Source organism: Hypanus sabinus, chromosome 12 (assembly GCF_030144855.1).
Source record: "Hypanus sabinus isolate sHypSab1 chromosome 12, sHypSab1.hap1, whole genome shotgun sequence".
Lineage (NCBI taxonomy): Eukaryota > Metazoa > Chordata > Chondrichthyes > Myliobatiformes > Dasyatidae > Hypanus > Hypanus sabinus.
In genome coordinates, this window is record NC_082717.1 from 20,346,359 (window position 1) to 20,370,779 (window position 24,421).

The 24,421-nt window shown below is 41.0% G+C and overlaps 1 protein-coding gene across 2 annotated transcripts in view; it reads right to left on the bottom strand.

Annotated features, from left to right (window-relative positions):
- ttc27 (tetratricopeptide repeat domain 27) overlaps positions 1-24,421 on the bottom strand; it is a 250,402-nt gene that overhangs the window by 151,812 nt on the left and 74,169 nt on the right. For both annotated transcript variants that reach the window (XM_059985627.1, XM_059985628.1), the window contains one exon: positions 4,252-4,318. In XM_059985627.1, the coding sequence (XP_059841610.1) occupies positions 4,252-4,318 (67 nt within the window). The remainder of the gene's footprint in view (positions 1-4,251; positions 4,319-24,421) is intronic.

A 24,421-nucleotide genomic window follows, 5' to 3' on the forward strand; every position in this document is an offset into this window, starting at 1 on the left:
AAAGGTTTAAATGGGATAGATGTTGTTTTATGTGTCCAGGAGAGATTCCTGTCACAGTATGTGGACAGGCTACTAGAAGAGAGGACATAATGAATCTCATACTAGGCAATGAACCTGATCAGGAGACAGCCACTTGGTGGGCAACTATTTCAGAGATGGTGACCACAACTCCCTGACCTTTAGCATAGCCAAGGGAATTGGAGCAGACAGTATGTGAAAGTATTTATTTGGGGAGGGCTATTTATGATGGTATCAAACAGGAACATCAGAGCACAAATTGGCAACAGATATTCTCAGGGAAATGCACAGCAAAAATGTGGAGGTTGTTCAGGGACCACTTGCATAGGGATCTGGATAGGAATGTCCCAATGAGACAGGGAATGGATGGTAGGATGAAGGGTCCATGGTTGATAAGAGAGGTGGAAGAGGAAGAAAGACGCATACTTAGGTTTAGGAAGAAAAATTAGACAGGGCTCTTGAAAGTTATAAGGGAGCCTGGAAGGAGGTTCAGAAGTGACTTAGGAGAGCTAGAAGGGGATAAGAGAAGGCAATGATGAGTAGGATTAGGGAAGCCGCAAGGAATTCTACATATACATGAAGAACAAATCAATGACTAGATTTAGAGCAAGACCGATCAGGGATAAAGGAGGAAGTGTGCCTGGAGGTAGAGGAGGTCCATAACGTATGGGCGCCATAGTAGAACAGTGGTTAGTGTGACACTATTACAACTTGGTGCGCCCTGGAGTTCCAAGTTCAATACCAGCAATGTCTGTAAGGAGTCTATATGCTCTCCCTGTGGAAGGCATGGGTTTTCCCCAGGTAATCTGGTTTCCTCCCACAGTTTAAAGATGTACTAGGTAGATTAATTGGTCTCTGAAAGTTGTCCCATGATTAGGTTAGGGTTAATCGGGTTTGTCAGGGGTTGCAGGAGCAGCATTACTCAAAGGGCTGGAAGGGCCAACTCAATACTGTATCACTAAATAAATACTATGCTTTACTATTCACCATGGAGAGAGACTTTTGACGAATGTGAGGCCAGTGTAGAACAGGCTAGTCAAGACAAGTGTTTCACTATATCTTGGTACAGGTGGGACAAATAAACCAATACCAATATCAACAATGTGCTGGAGCATATTGAGGTTAAGAAAGAGGCAGTACTGGAGCTTCTGAAAAACATTAGGATAGATAAGTCTCCAGAGCTAGACAGGATCTATTCCAGTTTACCACAGAATACAAAGGAAGAGATTGCTGGGCTGTTGACAATGATCTCTGCATCCTTATTGGCCAAAGGAGTACTAACAGAGGATTGGAGGATGGTTCAATTGTTCAAGAAAATTGTTTGAATCCTGGGAATTAGAGAACAGTGAGTCACATCAGGACTTACAAGCAACTGGAGAAACAGTCTTATTAGGGATCAGTAGCATGGCCTTGTGAGGAGCAGGTCATGCCTCACGAGCCTGATAAGACTTTCTTGAGGTGACAAAACAAATTGATGAAAAAAAAGTGCTGAATATGGTGTATATCAGTTTTAGTAAAGATCCATGTAAATTTAGCTACGCAGATTTGAAATAGGCTTGCCCACAGAAGGCAGATGGAGTGTATTCTGCCTGGAGGTCAAAAAATAGTGGTGTTCTGCAGGGATCTGTTTTGGGGCCCCTTACTCTTTGTGATCTTGGATAAGTTAGTGAAAAAGTAGGTTAGTATGTTTGCAGATAACATATCATGCCATTAACCCTGTAGTTTTATCTTCAAATCTACCTTCCAAAGTGAATCACTTTGCATTTTTCCGACATGAACTTCATTTGCCACTTTTCAGCCCAGCTCTGCATCTTTCCAAATTCCCGTCGTAACCTGTGATAACCTTCCACACTATCCACAACTTCACCAACTTTTGTGTCATCTACAAGCTTATTAACACGTGCCCCCCCCCACCCTTTACTTCCTCATCAAGTCCATAGGTCCCTCAAAGTTGCTGTGTAAATTGATAAGGTGGTTAAAAGATGTACCATGTGCTGATCTACATTAGTTAGGGTTTGGGATTAAGTTCAAGAATAACAAGGTAATGTTGCAATTTTATTAATCTCTGGTGAGACCACACAGAGTACTCTGTTCAGTTCTAGTCACCTAATTATAGGAAGGATGTGGAAGCTTTACAGAGGATGCAGAGAAGAATTAGCAGGATGCTGCCTGGATTACAGGACATTTCTTATGTGAAAAGACTTAACGAGCTGCAAATCCTGTCTTTGGAGCAACTTGATAGAGGTGTATAAAATCATAAAAGGCATAGATAGATAGAGTGGACAGACTGCACCTTTTTTTTCCGCAGCATAGCAATGGCTAATAACAGAGTACATCCATTTAAGGTGAGTGGAGGAAAATGTAGGGAAGATGTTAGAGGTAGTGATTTTTATTTACACAGAGTGGTAGGTGGCTGGAATGCACTGCTGGGGGTGGTGGGAGAGGCTGATCCACTAGGGACTTTTAAGAGACACTTAGATGAGTGTGTGAATCTGAGAAAAATGAAATATTAGAGGCAGTGTAGGTGGGAAGAGTTAGATTGGTCATGGTATAGGTCTACATAGGTTTAAACTCAGCTGAGTACAGAGAAAAACAAGCTTTATATTGATGTTTCAAGATGTACAAAAAAGCTGGATGAACTCATCAGGTCGGGCAGCATCCGTTGAAAGAAGCAGTCAACGTTTCGGGTCGAGACCCTTCGTCAGGACTAGCAAAGGGTCTCGACCCAAACATTGACTGCTTCTTTCAACGGCTGCTGCCCGACTTGCTGAGTTCATCCAGCTTTTTAGTACATCTTGATTTGACCACAGTATCTGCTGTGTACTTTGTGTTTATATTGATGTTAATGCTTTGATAGCTGCATTTTAATAACCATTAAATAAGCTTACACATAACAACAAATGTCACAATAAGGTTGAACAGACCATATGAATTGTATCCAAAAGCTTTGTCAGGAAATGTTGAGGGAGATGTGAAGAGACATAGAGCCATTACAAGAAATCATTGTAAGGCCGTGGGTCAAGGCTTGGGACGGAGTAACGAAAATCAAGCATATGTTTGAAGCTTACAATCTCAAACAGCACAGGGACAGTGCACAGAAACATCAGCACATGGCTCCACCAAGAAATAAAGTTTCTAGGTTCTACTTCAGGCAAGTGTCTGAACTCAACCACACTGCTATACTCAAAAGTGCATGGTCCGAAAGGCTTTTAGGATGACGGTTGCACAAATTTTTCAGCAGGCTTCTACCATGTACATTGTTTGCAATTCTATCATATCTTTAAAAAAACAATTATATTTAACCCTGTGAGAGTATAATAAATCAAATCAAAAAATTCTTTTACAAAGCAGAAAATCTGCAGATGTTGGAAATCCAAGCAACACACACAAAGTGCTGGAGGAACTCAGCAGGCCAGGCAGCATCTATGGAAAAAGTACAGTTGACGTTTTGAGCATTTTGAAGGGTTTCGACCCGAAACGCCAACTGTACTCTTTTCTATAGATGCTGCCTGGCCTGCTGAGTTCCCCCAGCATTTTGTGTGTGATGCAGAAGATTCTTTTGATCTTATTAATATGAGAAATACTTCATATTTGCCAGATTTAATGAGATCTTTGATATCCTCCCCCAAACTGCAATATAATAAATATGTAAGAAGATAAACATCAAAAGTTGAAATTCAAGGACAGAAAACAACTTCCATGTATCACTTTATACAACTCATGAGACCTTGAGATTGGGGTCATGAGATATTTCCTAGAACATGAAACCGATGCTTGTTCAGTAGGATTGTAATAGTCTATCATGAAAGCCACTGACATCCCAGAAATGGAACAATTGTGACACAATTGTGGAAATTAACATGATCGCGCTCTGGAATAAAATCTTCTTTTAAAAAAATGAATAAATTGTATCCTCTAATAGTCAGCAAAAAATTAACCAACTTCAAGCCCAATAGTGACTCCAAATGTCTGTGCCAGTTCATAATGCCAGCACTGATTTCCATAAAAATATACTTACTTCTCCTCAGTTTTCACCCATACAATGCCTAGACTTTCAGTTTGCATACATTTTTCAGATTCCACTAGCTCTAGTAAATGAGGGGTTCCACCCAACTGGGATGCATTAATGTGGAAAAGAGCTGGAAATGTTTCAGCCAGTGTTTGCTCAGTATCAAACTCAAATGAAGAGGGCATGCAACAAGAAAGGAGAAAACAAAAGAATGAAGAGCTTACCGAGGTGAATGCCAACAGCTCTTCTTCAGTCAGTTTATGTACAGGGTTGTTCTTCTGAAAATCTGTACTGTTGAAACAAAATGTTAGCTTTCATTGATGGAGCAATTAACAATAGTTTACCTACTTAATAACTCGACAAAAAGATATGCGAAGCATATTATTTCACAGCACAAAAATACTGAAAGAATTAAATCAGATGAAAATACTATAAATCTAAAATTAATTAAAACACCCAGGTTATGCAAAATCTTCAAAGTGGGCCACAAATCTGTGTTTCGTTCCTCCAGTATAAAGAAGACAATATTATGAGTGCTGAATGTACTACATTAAACAGAAAGTACATTGCTCGTCCCCAGATATTGAGAAGGGAAGAAGCACAAGGGCAGGTGCTACACCTCTGCGGTGACACGGGAATGTGCAGCTAGAAGGCAACTACAAACCCCATTTCCAGAAAAGTTGGGATTTTTCCCAAAATGTAATAAAAACAAAAATCTGTGATATGTTAATTCACGTGAACCCTTATTTAACTGACAAAAGTACAAAGAAAAGATTTTCAATAGTTTTACTGACCAGCTTAATTGTATTTTGTAAATATACACAAATTTAGAATTTGATGGCTGCAACACACTCAACAAAAGTTGGGACAGAGTTAAAATAAGATTGAAAAGTGCACAGAATATTCAAGTAACACCGGTTTGGAAGACTCCACATTAAGCAGGCTAATTGGTAGCAGGAGAGGTATCATGACTGGGTATAAAAGTGGCGTCCATCAAAGGCTCAGTCTTTGCAAGCAAGGATGGGTCATGGCTCACCCCTTTGTGCCAAAATTCGTGAGAGAATTGTTAGTCAGTTCAAACGGAACATTTCCCAATGCAAGATTGGATAGAATTTAGGTCTTTCAACATCTACAGTACATAATATTGTGAAAAGATTCAGAGAATTCAGAGACATCTCAGTGCGTAAAGGGCAAGGTTGGAAACCACTGTTGAATGCGTGTGATCTTCGAGCCCTCAGGCGGAACTGCCTCAGAAACCGTCATGCTACTGTGACAATTATAGCCACCTGGGCTCGGGAATACTTCGGAAAGCCATTGTCACTTAACACAGTCCGTCGCTGCATCCAGAAATGCAACTTGAAACTGTATTACGCAAGGAGGAAGCCATACATCAACTCTATGCAGAAACGCCGGCGAGTCCTCTGGGCCCGAGCTCATCTCAGATGAACCGAAAGACTGTGGAACTGTGTACTGTGGTCAGATGAGTCCACATTTCAGCTAGTTTTCGGAAAAAATGGGCATCGATTTCTCCGTGCCAAAGATGAAAATGAGCATCCTGATTGTTATCAGCGAAAGGTGCAAAAGCCAGCATCTGTGATGGTATGGGGGTGCATCAGTGCCCACGGCATGGGTGAGTTGCATGTATGTGAAGGTACCATTGACTCTGAGGCGTATATTAGGATTTTAGAGAGACATATGTTGCCATCAAGGCAACATCTCTTCCCGGGATGTCCATGCTTATTTCAGCAGGACAATGCCAGACCATATTCTGCACAGGCTACAACAGCGTGGCTTTGCAGGCACAGAGAGCATGTGCTTGACTGGCCTGCTGCCAGTCCAGATCCATCTCCTATTGAAAATGTATGGCGCACCATGAAGAGGAGAATCACACAATGGAGACCACGGACTGTTGAGCAGCTGAAGTCTTATATCAAGCAAGAATGGACAAAATTTCCAATTGCAAATCTACTACAATCAGTATCCTCAGTTCCAAAACGATTAAAAAGTGTTATTAAAAGGAAAGGTGATGTAACACAATGGTAAACATGCCTATGTCCCAACTTTTGTTGAGTGTGTTGCAGCCATCACATTCTAAATTTGTGTATATTTACAAAATACAATTATGTTGGTCAGTAAAACTATTGAAAATCTTTTCTTTGTACTTTTATCAGTTAAATAAAGGTTCACGTGAATTAACATATCGCAGATTTTTGTTTTTATTGCATTTTGGAAAATATCCCAACTTCTCTGAAAATGGGATTTGTAGATATTGGTGGAGATGGAAGAATGATTCAGGGAGAGGAAAATAAAAGAAACCTTCATTCAATCACAAGGGTGGTTCTTAATATCCATCACCAACATATCAACTGCTAACTCCAACCACGCCTCCTCACCGTTCTGCAGCATAATTACTTTCCAACTTTTCTCTCTGCCAGCTGTATCTCTCTTCACAGATGCTTGCCAACCTAATGAATATTTTCAGCATTTTCAGATTTTATAGCAATTCATGAAAGGTAGGAATGACCATTACAACACAGATGAAATCCATAAATTTTATTTCTTTAGAATGTAGCAGCAAATGTAAGGGACCCGTTAATATTTGTATGGCTGTTAATTAGGCAGGATTAGCAGAGTATGGCGCTGGATTCTGGTCACTCTGAAAAATCGGTGTCAAAAACAAAAGAAATGAAAAGTTATGGGTAATTAAAGAAGATCTTCAAAAATAATAGCTTCTTCCCTTGAGCTGTGAAAAGTGCTTTGAAAATTAAGAAAGGCTTTGGAGTATGACATTAAAAAATTGATTAGAACAGCACAGAAAAAGGGCCTATCAAGTCTCTGCTGACTATGATGCTTATTCTACACATGGTCCATGTTCCTTTACATAGAAACATAGAATAGGATGGCACATTACAGGCCCTTCGGCCCACAATGTTGTGCCGACCTTCAAACCCTGCCTCCCATATAACCCCCCCCCCCCACCTTAAATTCCTCCATATACCTGTCTAATAATCTCTTAAACTTCACTAGTGTATCTGCCTCCACCATTGACTCAGGCAGGGCATTCCATGCACCAACCACTCTCTGAGTGAAAAACCTTCCTCTAATATCCCCCTTGAACTTCTCTCCCCTTACCTCAAAGCCATGTCCTCTTGTACTGAGCAGTGGTGCCCTGGGGAAGAGGCACTGGCTGTCCACTCTGTCTATTCCTCTTAATATCTTGTACACCTCTATCATGTCTTCTCTCATCCTCCTTCTCTCCAAAGAGTAAAGCCCTAGCTCCCTTAATCTCTGATCATAATCCATACTCTCTAAACCAGGCAGCATCCTAGTAAATCTCCTCTATATCCTTTCCAATGCTTCCACATCCTTCCTATACTGAGGCAACCTCAGTATAGGCGACCTTTATTTACTCCCTGCCTGCTGAAGTGTCTGTCTAAATACCTCTCAAACCTTGCTATCGTATCTGCCTCTAACACATCCCCAGCAGCGCAGTTCAGGCAGGTAGTCAAAGCATGTTTCAGCTAGTTGGTGAGAGCAAAATCCAGGAAACGTTAATTGCAATCAAGAGAAGGCTACTTTGAACTATTAGCATTTGCAGCCCATTACAACCGACAGATTTTCAGAAAGTTAAAAGCTGAACAAATTCTGTGCTTGTTAGTATAATGTAGTATGTATGAATTTTCTCACATGTAGAATTGCTGCATTTACTCTGACATGAGCCTAAACTGCAGCCTGCCAGCCACTAGTTAATACCATCCCTAACCCAGGAAAACCACACTCTCCAACACCTGCAACAATGGATATGTGAGCTATGGCTGTTGGTGAACATAAAACTTCTAGTGGGTAATATTCTACCAGGTAGATAATCAACCTTTCTATAGTTACCATACTTCATATTCAAGAGAAAGGAAAGCTTTTCTTATGAAGCCAGATGTCAGGACAGACCTAACAGAGTGCAGGTCAAATTCTGCAGTTAATCTGGATAGCATTAATGCAGAAACAATGCATTATGTGGCAGGCAGAGGTCATCAACTGGAACCTGATCCAGAGTTGTCAGGAAACAGCTCTGGAATGGGCAAATTATCCTTTGACCTGCTCCCTGACCTTTTATTTCCTGTAGGGTAGTTGGTGTCAAATGTACTGAACCATACATTGACTCATCTAAATCCAGTCAGATTTTACATTTATGTCTAGTTCTCAGCATGGTAGCAGATTAACAAAATTAGAATGCCTGATTGTCTATTTAATCTGTAATTACAGAAAGGCTTGTGATATTGCTTCAGTTTTCTTACTGCAGTGAGAAACTGATACAAGATGAAATGACCACTTAATTAAGAATCAAACTTATTTATTTATGACGTTTATTTATTTGTTTATTGAATGGTTTATTTACTTACTTACTCAAAAAAGTATGTGAACCCTTCTATTTATAACTGGCAGAATCTCCTTTAGCAGAAATAACCTCCATCAAACATTTCTTGTGCCTGCTAATCAGGCTTGCACAATGGCGAGGAGGAATTTTAGACCATTCCTACATACAAAACTGTTTCAGTTCAGCAATATTTCTGGGATACCTTGCATGGACAGCCCCTCTCCAGGTCATGCCATAGCATCTCAATTGGGTTAAGGTCTCAACTCTGACTTGGCCATTCCAAAACACTAATTTTCTCCTTTTTTAGCCATTCATTTGCTGATTTACTCTTGCATTTCAGATCATTGTCTTGTGGCATCATTCAACTTCTATTAAGCTTTGAGTGACATTCTCCAATAAAATGACTTGATACAATTTTTAATTCATTGTCCCCGCAATGATTGCAAACTGTCCAGGCCCTGAAGCAGCAAAACAGCCCCAAGCCATGGTGCTCCTTCCACCATACTATTCAGGTGGGATGAGGTTTTGATGCATTTCTGTCAAAAAGTTCTACTCTTGTCTCGTCTATCCACAGAACATTGTTCCAGAAGCATGGTGGAGCATCCAGGTGGTCTTTTGCAAACTTGAGACATGCAGTATCTGCAGATTTCTCTTGTTTGCGACATGCAGCAATATTTTTCTTGGAGAGCAATGGTTTCGTCCATAGCATCCTTCCATGAACCCCATTCTTGTGCAGTGTTTTTCTTATACTGGACACACAAACAAAGACTTTAGAAAGCTCTAGAGATTTCTTTTAGGTCTTTTGCTGTTATGCTTGTTCTCTTTTTCACCTCCTGCGGCATTGCACGTTGTGCTCTTGGTATGCACTTTGCAGGACGCCCATTGCTAGGGAGAGTAGCAACAGTACTGAATTTCCTCCACTAATGAACACTCAGGTCTTTAGAAATGCTTTTGTAGCATTTTTCAGCTTCATGCGTCTCCACAATTCTTCTTCTAAGAACCTCTGAAAGTTGTTTTGATCAAGGCATAGTGCACATCAACAGGTCTTTCTTGAGAAGAGCAGGCTCTGTCAGTAATCTGATTTTGTGTGTCTTTTTTATAGGGCAGGGCAACTCTACAATCCACCCCTCCAATCTCAACTCACTGATCGGAACATGCGACTCCAAATAGCGTTTGTAGGAAGGCATTACTCCAGAGGTTCACATACTTTTTTGAACCTAGACTGTGATTGTTTAAATGGTGTACTCAGTATTGACAAGAAGTACAACTGATTGTGTTATTAGTTTAGGCAGATTGTGTTTGTCTATTAGTATGACTTAGATGACGATCAGACCAAATTTTATGAGCAATTAATACAGAAAATCAGATTTCACAACCTTTTTCTTGTAGCTGCATGTACTTTGATAATAGATTTTCTATGAACTTTGAAATTGTAGCACTGCTAAATACCCTGGGACTTTATGCAACATGAGAAGACCACATGCAGCATCAATTTTCAAAGTTGTGACAATGTTTTCAGAAGCAAGTTCACTACGCTGACTCTGATATACTAGGCGAAAGTGTGACAATCCAGACAAAATAACTGCAAGATACTAACTTGCCTGGTTAAAAATAAAATCAAAGAAAACTGTAGAAAAGAATTTGCTGCAAAGCATTATCTATTATGGATGCTTGAAAATTAATTTAAAATGTTTTGTTTCCCTCTGCAGTCAAAGAAGGGCTCCAAAGGAAGCAAAAAAAAGGAAATCTTCAAAAAATATTGACTGTGTAAAAACATTACTATCTGTGCAGAAAATCTGATTCATTGGAAGACACCCATCCGCATAGTACTTAATGCAGGACTGAGTAAGCAAATCAGAAAGCAGCCTGATCTGATATTTGTAGGACACTCTATTGATTAATCTTAATAAAAGCATTTGTGAACATTATTCAGATTGAGCTTACAGCTTAAAAATTACTCAGTCTTTCCTGCTTACTATAGTAGTGGATATCTGTTTTAAAGTATGCAGTGAGGAGGCATAGGTTGGTGACAGAGACGGACTCAACAATGATGTTCTCAGCAATACTGTTCCATCAATGACAAGTGGTCTCTTGGATTAGACCATGAAGGACAGAGGCAATTCCAGCATGCATCTGTGTCAACGCAGAGTATATGTGGGGGTGGGGGGAGGTGGGTTCAGAGATCACACAAGATAATGATGATTTGTGGAGAATTCTGAGCTGATACCCAAAATACAATTGTTATCTATCCAAACTAACATAGGAATTATTCCTTCTCAACACAGTGCAGCAACAAAATTAGCATGAGTTTGCCAAAAATCACAAAATCCACTGACTTTGTGGACGCCTTGGAGTCTGAAAAGCTCAGTTTGAATGTCACTACAAAACTATAACGAACACCAGTTAACGAGCACAGCACAGACATCCAGAGATGTATCCAGCACTTCAAAAAAAATGAAGCTTCTCCACAAAATGAAAGATGGTCAAGCAATTGCTGTTATTGACAGTTGACAAATGAGGCAATTAGAGTAAAAATATACACCAGGATATATGGCAGCTCAGCAATACTACATTGATGGATTCCATCCATCGCAAGCTGTAAATTGAAACCTCAATCAGCCAACTACAGAAATATTCCTGAATTCATGTGCACCTCACTGGTTGAAGTAGATGGACTTATTCCCCAAAATTAGATGTACTTACAACATCTGGCACTAACAGTGACGTATGCTTCATTCATTTAAAGGAAACTCTGTTAACCATCTCTCAGCATCAATAATTCCAAACCAACTTCAACATATTACTAAGCATTCCTTACATTAAAAAACACAACACAGCTGAACATCTTGATAACAAGACAGAAGACAATTGTAAACATAAAATCTTAAATCCAAATTGAAAGAAACAAGTTCGCAGAAGGCACAAAGGAAACCTCAAAAAATAAGGCACAAACACATACATTATTCAGATCACTCTTTGCTGCCTTAAATACACTTGCATAAAAGATACTTGCATTCTGTCCTCAGCAGTAAATTACTAAATGGGGAAACTTTTCCTTCCAAGATGTTGATACCCAGGGTCGTAAACTCCACCGCACTGAGACAGGTTAAATGGGACAAGTGGGGGCTGTGCTGGATTTGGGTATTTGATCCTCCACAATATTCCACATGGGAATTTAAACTGGAGGTGAATTTATTTTTAACGAGGCCGAATTGCGAGCTCAACATCAACCCGGCCCGGATGGTAGGGGAGTCACTGAATCGACATCAACCCAGTACGGGAGCGGTCTGTCACTAAACTGAACTCGTGAACCTCTGTTCTCCTGCCTGGTGTTGATCTCACTGCGCCACCAGTCGACCGGAATGGGGTCAGGATAAATCTTACTAAGAAAAATTTAAGCCAAATACAAAGTTAAACACTCAGCACTGTTTCAACAGCAATGACTTAAAATGGCGGACAGGTTCGCGATCCGACTTAAAATGGTGGACAGCGTTCTTCTTCCTCGGTTCGTAAGTACGAGTTGTCCGTAAGTCGGACATTCATAACTCGGGGACTACCTGTATTTATTGATAAAACCTGACTCAATTTTCATATCTATTGCTGTTGATACATAACACCTTGTACAAGACATTGTCAAAATTCTACTTAATAAAACAAGCAACAAGCTCTAAATGATGGAGGAACTCAACAGGCCAGGCAGCATCTATGGAAAAGAGTAAACAATTGACATCTCAGCCCAAAACACTGACTCTTTTCCATAGAAGTTGCCTGACCTACTGAGTTTCTCCAGCATTTTGTGTGTGTTGTTTGGATTTCCAGCATCTGCAGATTTTCTCATGTGTTACCTGTCCTGTGAGTTTCTTGTGAGCATGATGTAATGGCCTTATGATATTGGTATGATGTCATTGCTTTCTGATAGTGGGGTGATGTGATGTCACGTGATGACATGTCCTGCTGGTATAAAAGGGGAGACAATAATTTGTTGCGTAGTTGTTTTTGCTGGGAGTCACAGTCAGTGGTTACGTAATCGTAGAAGGAGAGAGAGTGAAGAAATACCAGCTTCGTGCAAACCCAAAGATTGGGTAGAAATCAACAGCATTCTGTGTGTATCAAAGTGATTAATGTGAAGTGTGGCACGCACTTTTGGTTAACCCCTGCAAGGTCTCAGGTGTGTGTTGACCACCTCTGGCGAAAGGTCAGTTACTCTGAGAAATCTTATTCTTTGGGACCTTCGGAATAGGCATTTAGCAGCTGGGATCTGCGTCAGCAGTTTCATCTTTCTTCAAGCATCGATCCAAAGCTGGTTCAGGAAGCCTCTCCTCTCCCTTACTTTATGAATCATATGGGCTTATTAAACTACCACTTTAAGACTGTGCTTGAATAAGCTCTGTTAAGAATTATCTCTAACTTTGACTGTTTGATAACTATAGATGTATAACACTGTTAACTTCCGTCTAAGTTAGTCAGTGGCTTACTTTCTGATGTTTTTGAGTAGAGGTTAATAAATTTCATTGTTTATTTATAAAAACCCAACTCAATTTCATATTTATCGCTGTTGATTGCATAACACATTTGAATTAATAAAACAACTACATTGAATAGGTATTGAACTTACTGAAACTACATTGAATGCTACAATATGTTTGTAATGTGTAGATCAAAAAACAGATATAAAAAAGTATGAAATTATAGAAACCCCAGTTACATTTCTGCTGAAATAGTAACACCCCATATGTTGCGATCCTAATAATGTTCGAGAATGGTCACAGGAATTAATTTGGGAATAAGGACTACATGCAATTACAATGAAGTTACATTAAAGGAATATGCCATTTGCTCCAATTAATTTATATATTTATTGAGATACATCACAAATAGGCCCTTCCAGCCCTTCAAACCACACCACTCAGCAATCCCACAGATTTAACCCCAACCTAACCATGGGACAACTTAGTATGACTGATTTACCTACTAACTGGTGTGTATTTGGACGGTGGGAGGAAACCAGAGCACCTGGAGAAGACACACATGGCCACCAAATGAACATACAAGTTCCTCACAGTCACTGGTGGGAATTGAACCCTGGTCACTATTACTGTAAAGTGTTGTGCTAACATCTATACTACCATGCCACCCAGGGTAGTCATTACAGACTTCTATATTTAAGTTTCATAACGATTTTCTTCTTCTAGTCATGTATGCAAAATCTTCCAAGACCGGTATGAAAATCAAAATTCCTGTAACTGCTACCACACTTTCTCCATGGAAGAGTTGAAACTGTAGGATGAGAGTAATAAGACATTAGGACATAAGGAGAATTAGGCCATTCAGCCCATTAAGTCTGCTCCACCATTCCATCATGACTGACCCTGAATCCCACTCAACCCCATACAACTGCACTCTCGCCATAACCTTTGAAGGCCTGCCCTATCAGTAAAGTATTTTCGCCTTAAATATACCCATGGACCTGGCCTCCACAGCTGTCTGGGATGAGCATTCCACAGACTCACTACTCTCTGGCTAAAAAAAATCTTCCTTAACTCTGTTCTAAAGGATCTCCACTCAATTTTGAGGCTGTGCCCTCTAGTTCTGGATAGCCCCACCAGAGAAAATATCCTCTCCACATCTACCATATCCAGTCCTTTCAACATACAGTTGATTTCAATGAGATCCCCACATATTCTTCTAAATCCCAGTAAGTGCAGGTCCAAAGCTGCCAAACGTTCCTCATATGTAACCTCTTCATTCTAGGAAATCCTCGTGAACCTCCTCTGAACTCTCTCCAATGACAACGCATCCCTTCCGAGATATGGGGCCCAAAACTCTTGACAATCTCCAAATGCTGCCTGACTAGTGTCTTATAAAGGCTCAGCATTATCTCGTTTTATATTCTATTCCCCCTTGAAATAAATGCCAACATTGCATCTGCCTTATTTACCACAGAATCAACCTGTAAATTAACCTTCTGAGAGTCTTGCACAAGAACTCCCAAGTCACTCTGCATCTCTAAAGTTTGAATTTTCTCCCCATTTGGATAATAGTCTGCACTATTGTTCCTGTGACCAAAATGCATTATCATACATTTCCCAACACTGTATTCCATCTGCCATTTTATTGGCCATTCTTCCAATCTGTCCAAGTCCAGCTGCAATTGCATTGTTTCCCCAGTTCTACTTATCCCTCCACCTATCTTTGTGCCCTCCACCTATCTTCGTGTCATCCACAAACCTTGCCACAAAATCATCAATTCCATTATCTAAATCATTGACAAACAATGTGAAAAGCAGTGGGCCCAATACTGACTCTTGAGGAACACCACTAGTCACTGAGAGCCAGCCAGAAAAGACACCCTTTATTCCCACTCATTGCCTCCTGCCTGTCAGTCATTCCTTTATTCATGGCAGTATCTTTCCTGCAATGCCACGGGATTTTATCTCATTAAACTGCCCCATGTGTGGCACCTTATCAAATAGCTTCTGAAAATCCAAGTAAATGACATTCACTGCCTCTCTTTTGTCCACCCTGTTGGTTACTTCCTTGAAGAACTCTCGCAGAATTCTATAATTTCCTTTCTTTTGCCTCTCTCTCTTCTTGAAGAGTGGAGTGACATTTGTAATTTTCCAGTCCTCTGGAACCATGCCTGAATCAAGTGACTCTTGGAAGATCATAACCACCATTCTATTCCTATCCTCACTGTCGTGTGGCACAGGCAGCAATCCCAAGATTACTACCCTCGAGGCCCTGCTTCTCAGCTTCCGTCCTATCTCCATGTATTCTATTTTCAGGACCTCCTCCCTTTTTCTACCTGTGTGGTTGGTAGCAGGATGCACCATGACTTCTGGTTGCTCACCCTCCATTTTCAGGATATTGTGGATTCATTCAGAAACAATTGCAGACCGTGGCACCTGGGAGGCAAACTACTATCCGTGTTCCCTTTTCACATCCACAATCACCTTTCTGTCCCCCTAACTATGGAATCCCCTGCTACGGCTGCCATCCTCTTCAGTTCCCTACCCTTCTGAGCCACAGGGCCAGACTCAGTGCCAGAAGCACTGGGCTGTTGCTTCTCCACCTCCCCCCCCCCCCCACCCCCGGTAAGTCATTCTCCCCCAACAGTACCCAAAATGGAGTACTTATTGTTGTTGAGTGGGACAGCCACAGGTGCTCTCCACTAACTGATGTTCTCCCTTCCCTCTTCTGATGGTCACCCATTTATCTGCCTCCTGTAGCCTGGGGGTGACTACCACTATGTAGCGCCTGAAGAGGAAAACTTGGATCCTTCAAAGGACAGAGAAAGTTCAATTTCTAAGAAATACCTGCTGGAACATAATTATTCCATGACTGTAAATTTGAATATTAACATGCTTTGACTTATAGACAATAGACAGTAGGTGATGGAGTAGGCCATTCGGCCCTTCTAGCCAGCACCGCCATTCACTGTGATCATGGCTGACCATTCACAATCAGTACCCCGTTCCTGCCCTCTCCCCATATCCCTTGACCCCGCTTTCTATAAGAGCTCTATCTAACTCTCTCTTGAATGCATCGAGAGACTTGGCCTCCACTGCCTTCTGGGGCAGAGCATTCCACATATCCACCACTCTCTGGGTGAAAAAGTTTTTCCACATCTCTGTTCTAAATGGCCTACCTCTTATTCTTAAACTGTGGCCTCTAGTTCTGGACTCACCCATCAGCGGGAATATTCTTCCTGCCTCCAGCGTGTCCAATCCCTTAATAATCTTATATGCTTCAATCAGATCCCCTCTCATCCTTCTAAATTCCAGTGTATACAAGCCCAGTCGCTCCAATCTTTCAACATATGACAGTCCCGCCAGTCCAGGAATTAACTTTGTGAACCTACGCTGCACTCCCTCAATAGCAAGAATGTCCTTCCACAAATTTGGAGACCAAAACTGCACACAATACTCCAGGTGGTGTCTCACCAGGGCCTTGTACAGCTGCAGAAGGTCCTCTTTACTCCTATACTCAATTCCCCTTGTTATAAAAGCCAGCATGCCATTAGCTTTCTTCACTGCCTGCTGTTGCAGCCTTACAGGTCATCTCAATGGATTTATATACTGTAAATGACATCCATGAGGTTGAAGTAGGTTGAAAGAGCTTTGATAAGCTCAAGAGATTCTGTAGATGCTGGAAACCCAGGGCAACACACACAAAATGCTGAAGGAACTCAGCAGGTCAGGCAGCACCTATAGAAATGAATAAACAGTCAACATTTCAGGCCTAAAACCTGTGGGGAGAACTAGCCTTGGATAACTAAGGAAATAAAAGATAGTTATCAAATTAAAAGCTTGTATGTACAAAGTTGCAAAGAGTAGTGGGAGACTGGAGGATTGGGAAAACTTTAAAAAGCAACAAAGAACAACTAAACAAGAAATAAGGAAAGGGAAGATAGAGTATGAACATAAATTGGCACAAAATATAAAAGCAGATAGCAAAAGTTTTTATAAATATATAAAGTGGAAGAGGGTGGCTGAAGTCAACATAGGTCTCTTGGAAGATGAGGGGAAATTGATATTGGGTGATAAGGAAATGGCTGAGGTATTGAACGAGTATTTTGTGTTGGTCTTCACAATGGAGGACATGTCTAATATGCCAAAAAATGATGTTATGGATGAAATGGGAGGTGAGGACCTTGATAAAATCACTGTCACTAAAGGAATAATGATGAGCAGACTAGAGGGCCTGAAGGTATACAAGTCCCCTGGTCCTGATGGGATGCATCCCAGGGTGCTGAGGGAATTGGCAGAGGTTATAGTAGGCACATTGGTAATCACTTACCAAAATTCTCTAGACTCTGGGCAGATCCCAGAGGATTGGAAGACAGCAAATGTCACTCCACTTTTTAAAAAAGGATGTAGGCAAAAGACTGGCACCTATAGGCCAGGTAGCTTAACATCTGTAGTCGGGAAAATGCTTGAAGTTGTCATTAAGGAAGAAGTAGCGAAACATTTAGAAAGGAGTGGTTCCATTAGACAGTCACAGCATGGATTCAGAAAGGGCAGGTCCTGTTTGACAAACTTACTGGAGTTCTTTGAGGACATAATGAGTGCAGTGGATAGAGGGGAACACGTGGATGCTGTATACTTGGATTTCCAGAAGACATTCGATAAGGTGTCACACAAGAGACTTATAAATAAGATACAGATGCATGGAGTTGGAGGAAGTGTATTGGTATGGATAGTGGATTGGTTAACCAATAGAAGGCAGAGAGTAGGTTTAAATGGGTGTTTCTCCTGTTGGCAGTCTGTGGTGAGTGGGGTGCCGCAGGGGTCGGTGCTGAGCCCGTACCATTTACATTGGTGATTTGGAAGAGGGGACTGAGTGTAGTGTAGCAAAATTTGCTGATGACACCAAACCGAGTGGAAAAGCAAATTGTACAGAGGATGTGGAGAGCCTACAGAGGGATATAGATAGGTTAAGTGAGTGGCCCAAGGTCTGGCAGATGGAATGCAATGTTGGTAAATGCGAGATCATCCACCTTGGAAGAAATAATAGAAGAGCAGATTATTATTTAAACGGTGAAAGACTGCAGCATGCTGTTGTGCAGAGGGACTTGGGAGTGCTTGTGCATGAATCACAAAAAGTTGGCTTGCAGGCGCAACAGGTTATTAAGAAAGCAAACGGAATGCTGGTCTTCATTGTTAGAGGGATTGAATTCAAGAGCAGGGAGGTCATGCTGCAACTGTACAGGGTACTGGTGAGGCCGCATCTGGAGTACTGTGTGCAGTTCTGGTCTCCATACTTGAGGAAGGATATACTGGCTTTGGAGGCAGTGCAGAGGAGGTTCACCAGCTTGATTCCAGAGATGAAGGGGTTAACCCGTAAGGAGAGATTGCGTCGCCTGGGACTGTACTCTCTGGAGTTCAGAAGAATAAGAGGGAATCTTATAGAAACATACAAAATTTTGAAAGGGATAGATAAGATAGAAGTAAGAAAGTTGTTTCCACTGGTAGGTGAGACTAGAACTAGGGGACATTGCCTCAAGATTCAGGGGAGAAGTTTTACGATGGAGATGAGGAGAAACTGTTTTCCCCAGACTGCTGAATCTGTGGAATTCTCTACCCAGGGAAGCAGTTGAGGCTTCTTCATTAAATATATTTAAGATACAGTTAGATAGATTTTTACATAGCAAGGGAATTAAGGGTTATGGGGAAAAGCAGGCAGATGGAGCTGAGTTTACGGACAGGTCAGCCATGATCTTATTGAATGGTGGGGCAAGGTCAAGGGGCCAGATGGTCTACTCCTGCTGCTATTTCTTATGTTCAGGACTGGAAAGGAAGGGGGAAGATGCCAGAATAAAAAGGTGCAGGGAGAGGAAGGAGGACGAGCTTGAAGGCGGTAGGTGAAGCCAGGTGACTGGAGGAGGAGGAAACTGATAGGAGATAAGCGTAGACCATGTGAGAAAGGGAAGGAGGAGTGGCACTAGGGATAGTGAAAAGCAAGAGAGGAGTAGAGGTAGGAGGCCAAAGTGGGGAATAAAAGAGGAAGGAAGGGCAAGGGGAAAAAAATTACCAGACCAAGAAGTCGATGTTCATGCCATCAGGTTGGAGACGATGTAGATGGAATATAAACTGTTGCTCCTCACCCTGAGAGTGGCCTCATTGTAGCAAACAAGGAGGCCATGGACCGACATGTTGGAATGGGTATGGGAAAGAATGGTTGGCCACTGGGAAATTCCAGTTTTGGTAGGTGGAACAGAGGTGCTTGAGAAAGTGGCCCCCAAATTTACACTGGGTCTCTCCAATGCAGAGAAGGCCGCATCAGGAAGACCAGGTACAATATACAATCCCAACAGATTCACAAGTGAAGTGTCACCTCACCTGGAAGGACTGTTTGGGGCACTGAATGGAGGCAAGGGATGAGGTAAATGGGCAGATATAAAGATATGTCACTTGCAAGGATATGTGCCCGGAGAGTGATTAGCAGGGGGAGGGGGGAACGATTTGGTAAGGGAATTACAGAGTGAGCAACCTCTGTGGAAAGCAATAAGTGGGGGGAGGAGGTAAGAATGTGTTTAGCAGTAAGATCCTATTGAAGATGATGGTAGTTAAGGAGAATGAGGTGTTTGATGAGGAGGCTCGTGGGTGGTAGGTGAAGACAAGATGAACTCTATTCTGTGTTAAGGTGGCAGGAAGATGGGGTGAGCATAGTTGTCTGAGAAATGGAAGAGATGAGGGTGAGGGCAGCATTAATGGTGGAGGAAGGGAAACCCTGTTCTTTGACAAAGGACATCTCTGATATCCTGGAAAGGGAAGACTCATCCTGAGAACAGACGCAGTGGAGACAAAGGAACTGAGAAAAGGGAATAGCATTTTTATAGGAGACAGTGTAGGAAGAGGTATAGTCAAGATAGCTGTGGGGATTGGTAGATTTAGAACATAGAAAACCTACAGCAGAATACAGGCCCTTCGGCCCACAAAGTTGTGCCAAACATGTCCCTTCCTTAGAAATTACTAGGCTTACCTATAGCCCTCTATTTTTCTAAGCTCCATGTACCTATCTAAAAGCCTCTTAAAAGACCCTATCGTATCCACCTCCAACACCACTCCGGTAGCCCATTCCACGCACTCACCACTCTCTGAGTAAAAAACTTACTCCTGACATCTGCTCTGTACCTACTCCCCAGCACCTTAAACCTGTGCCCTCTTGTGGCAACCATTTCAGCCCTGGGAAAAAGCCTATGACTATCCACACAATCAATGCCTCTCATCATCTTGTACACTTCTATCAGGTCACCTCTCATCCTCCTTCGCTCCAAGGAGAAAAGGCCAAGTTCACTCAACCTATTCTCATAAGGCAACATCCTTGTAAATCTCCTCCTTGTAAATTTTTAAAAGGTTTGGTAGACAGTTGACTCCAGAGATAGATACAGAGAGATTGAGAAAGGGGAAAGAGGTGTCAGAGATGGACCAAGTGCATTTAAGGACAGGGTGGAAGTTGGAGGCAAAGTTGATGAAATTGATGAGCTCTGCATGGATGCATGAAGCAGCACCAATGCAGTCGTCAATGTAGCACAGAAAGAGTTGGGGAGCATTAAAGGGAAGGCTTGCAACATAGAATCAAAGGAGCAATAACACTCAGCCCTTCCATAACAGAATACAGACTTTAAAAGATATCATGCAAAGGGAAAGTGGAAAAGGAAAGTAAAGGCTAATTTGCCACTCTTCATCAGAAAAAGGTGAACAGATCCAAAAGACTGGAGAATGCTCTTCATAACTTCTCCAGTAATTGGCTGGTGTTAGTCTTTACCCAGAAAAAAAGTCTTCTCATGGAAACTGCAGTCTTACAGGGAGCATCAGTTTTATGAAAAAGCCTGAAGTACAATAGTTTCTTTAATATTTAACAGCACCTTAGTACAAAAAAAAACAGTGCTTTCTTTCTTTTCGACAGTTGTATAATGCATAACTTGATGACAAGTCTACATACAGTTGGCTCACAGGGAATAAGCCTCAGATTTCGCTACATTTTTAGGTTAAGAATATAGGGTTATCCTCTATCAAAGCTCCAATTAGACCCAAAAGGCCATAATAAAACTCTAATCTGCAACTATCCAGATGTGATGTGAAAATTAAAACAGAACGCTGTTTTATTGTTTGTAAAAGCAAATAAATTTTGTACTAAGAGGAAAAATAAAGGAAACAAACCAATACTTTACCATAAAAAAATGAAGGAAACAGGTTAATGCTTTGCCATAAAACACAAAAGAAAATTGTGTTAAGATGCTTTTCATCTGTCTGAGGCAGACAACAAATACTCCTGAGCTCTCAATGTGGGAATGTGATGACATTCACAAAGTAAAATTTATCAAGTGCCTCTAAAACAAGCTTACACACTGGCTCTAGTCAGGGATCAGCAGCTATTGGAATGGCTATTAGTGTTAGAGAAGGCAAAGTGTGGGGGAATCTGTCAATACAGAGAATAATATCAGAATCCTCCACTACTGAAAGCTCACTCTCGTTTGTCACTACACCACAAAAGGAAGCTGATCTATTCTACGGTATCTCCCATGGAGCTCGCTGATGTCAACTCCAATTAACTATATATCCAGCGAACGTTTAAAATTTCAAAAGAGCAGGGGGAGACACAAGAAAATGCAAATGCCAAAACCTGAAGGAGAAAGCAAATTGCTGGAAGAACTCAGTGGCTCAGAGAGCCCTGTTGTTGGGTCTCGACCCAAAGTACCAATTATCCTGCTTCCTCTGTAGATGCTGTATGACACCGCTGAGTTTCTCCAGCAACTTGCTTTGTGCTCCGGGGCAATATCATTCCTTCTTTTTAATTTGTTAACATAATATGGGAATTATTACCCATCTGAACTTAACCTTAAACCAAGTGCTTTGCTCAGACATTTCAGAAGGCAGTTAAGATTAAACCACATTTAAACAGTTCTGGATACAGACAGCATAAACATAAACAGCAAACTTGCTACAGAATGAAACTAACTGGATGGGTTTTCAGAACAATCCGACAGGCTCATGATTACTACAATATAATTTCAAATTAATTTAATTAATTAAACTTAAAATCCTCAATTGTTCTGATATGAAGTTGCACCTTGACATCTTCAGATTGCCAAATACAATAACTGAGCTGTTGTGCTACCCTACACTGGATCTATTATTATTATTATTATACAGTGTGGATTGGCCATTCTGGCCGTGCCGCCCAAAAATCCCCTGATTTACCCCAACCCAAATCACGGGACAATTTACACTGACCAATTAACCTACCAACCAGTGCATCTTTGAACTGCAGGAGGAAACCGAAGCACCTGGAGGAAACCCACGTGGTCATGGGGAGAACATACAAACTCCTTACAGGCAGCGGCAGGAAATGAACCTGGGTTGCCTGTACTGTAAAGCAACGCGCTAACCACTACACTACCATGCCGCTCCAATGATTGATGGCTTTAGTTCGACAAAATATAAACAAGCTGTTTAATTGACTAATGAAAATAGTACATTCAACTTGTTAATTCTCAGATTTTAAAAATGTTTCCTTAAAAAAAATACAAGGCCTGATTTGCAATTTTTCTTTAAGTAGATATATAATATTTCACATCTTTTGCTCCTTCCTTTCACAACCAAAATTGGCTTACCCTTTTTTAAGATCTTGTGGGAGGTTAGTCTCCCACACAACAGCATGTTTCTTTCAGAAATCAATGATGTCATGGTGTTTGTGTCAAGGAACTGGTTCCCACAGTCTAGTGACAATCTACTCTTGGTTTTTCATCACCTCCCTGAATCCCTGTTACCAAACCATATGCTTTCCTTTCGTTTGCTTTTGTTTGAATGACAGGTTGAAGCGTTGGATGCAGTATCTGAGAATTTCATTACAGCTTGAAAGGACTCAAGTTCTGTTGGTTGTTCAAGGAGATAAATGTTTCTGTGTCAAAAAGGTCAATAATTTTTCAAACCAATGATTAAAAACTAATAGGGAGACTTGTTATTTCCACTGATGTTATTTAATGAACTCGTATTTGCTCCTTCAAAGGCAACAGAAGGGAGAAATACAACTGTTTCAAATTAATTTTCTTATGTTCTGTCAATGATTGCAATCCCAAATGCACTGAATAACAAAACAGTTCTTTTACTTTCCAAGTGATACCCTACTTTAAGCTTCGGCTTTCTCCCTGCATACTTGTTTGTGTCTTCTTTTCTGAAGCGTGGACTCTTGAGTGTCCATTGCCACCGATAGCAGAAGAGACATCAGGCTTAGGAATGAACCACATTAAAATGTAATCTTGCCACCCTCCAATATTCACAGACTTCTTGCTGGTAATAAATTGAAGGAAACTATCTTACTCAATGAGAAGCCTTATTTTTTAAAGGTTAATGTTGGGAGGATTAGAGTAGAGACAAGGAGAGGGTGGCCTGGAAGAATGATAGAACCAAAAACACACATTGTATTAAATTGTGCTGTAACCTCCATGATTGTGGCTCAAGAGCTGGAAAGCAGGATAATGTTGAAACCAAATGCTTCCCTCTTATGATTTACAAACTGGAAACTTCAAAATTCCTGCTTGTCCACAATCCGTCTCTGGCATGCGTCACTGGGGCCATACAAAAGGCTGTTGGGTTCAAATATCCAGGGGAAAAAACTGACTGACTGTAAGTCAGGTGCCGTGATTAAGACTGAAATTCACAGTATTGGGTAAAATATTGTACCTCAATTATCCGGAGATCACTTATCATTAAAATAAATCTCTTCATTACTTGTTGATCCAAGTCAGACGCAAGTAGTTAAGGCTAAGCAAAGAAATAATTGAAGAGTAGACCATATTTAACAAACCTGGTCCACCATTAAAGCCATGGGTGATTTCCTTCGTGTCCAAGGAGCTGCAAATCTCAGCCTAGAATATGTTTAGTAAAACCGGATTTACAACCCAATGTATAGAAGTATTCCACCTATTGACAGACACCTGAGTAAATAAATTTCTCGTCATCTCTATACGAAATGGCTCAACTCCTAAGTGCGACTATTTACTCTAGCTCTACCCATCAGGCAGCATTTACCCAACAAGCCAACATTTTATATTCTCATTTCAATGAAATTGTCTCTCATTCTTTTGAACTCTAGAAAAAAACGCTTCCCCTAAGCTTCCATCAAAAAAGGAACTGAGGCATTCTAATCTGCTACTTTACCCACTGTTCTCAATGGGTTGCAAATAAGCAATTTGTTAGTTTCTCTTAGCAGATGAAAAAGATCTCAAACACACTGCTTCGGAAATTCTTGAACATATTTTTATGTCTACATTGACTGAGAACAGGAAATGATAGAAAAGTACATCGCTAGGCATTGTACTTTAATAAGTATCCAACAAGCATAAGCTGATGGTAGGTAGAGTAAAGCAATGAAGGATACTGGGCTGGCAGTAGTGAGAAATTATTTTGTAGATACTATGACAAGTTTGCGTGCTGTATAACCAGACAGGCCCCCTGATTTCCATAAATGCCATACCACATTATGATGTATGTGGTATTCTTGTTAAGTGTTCACTC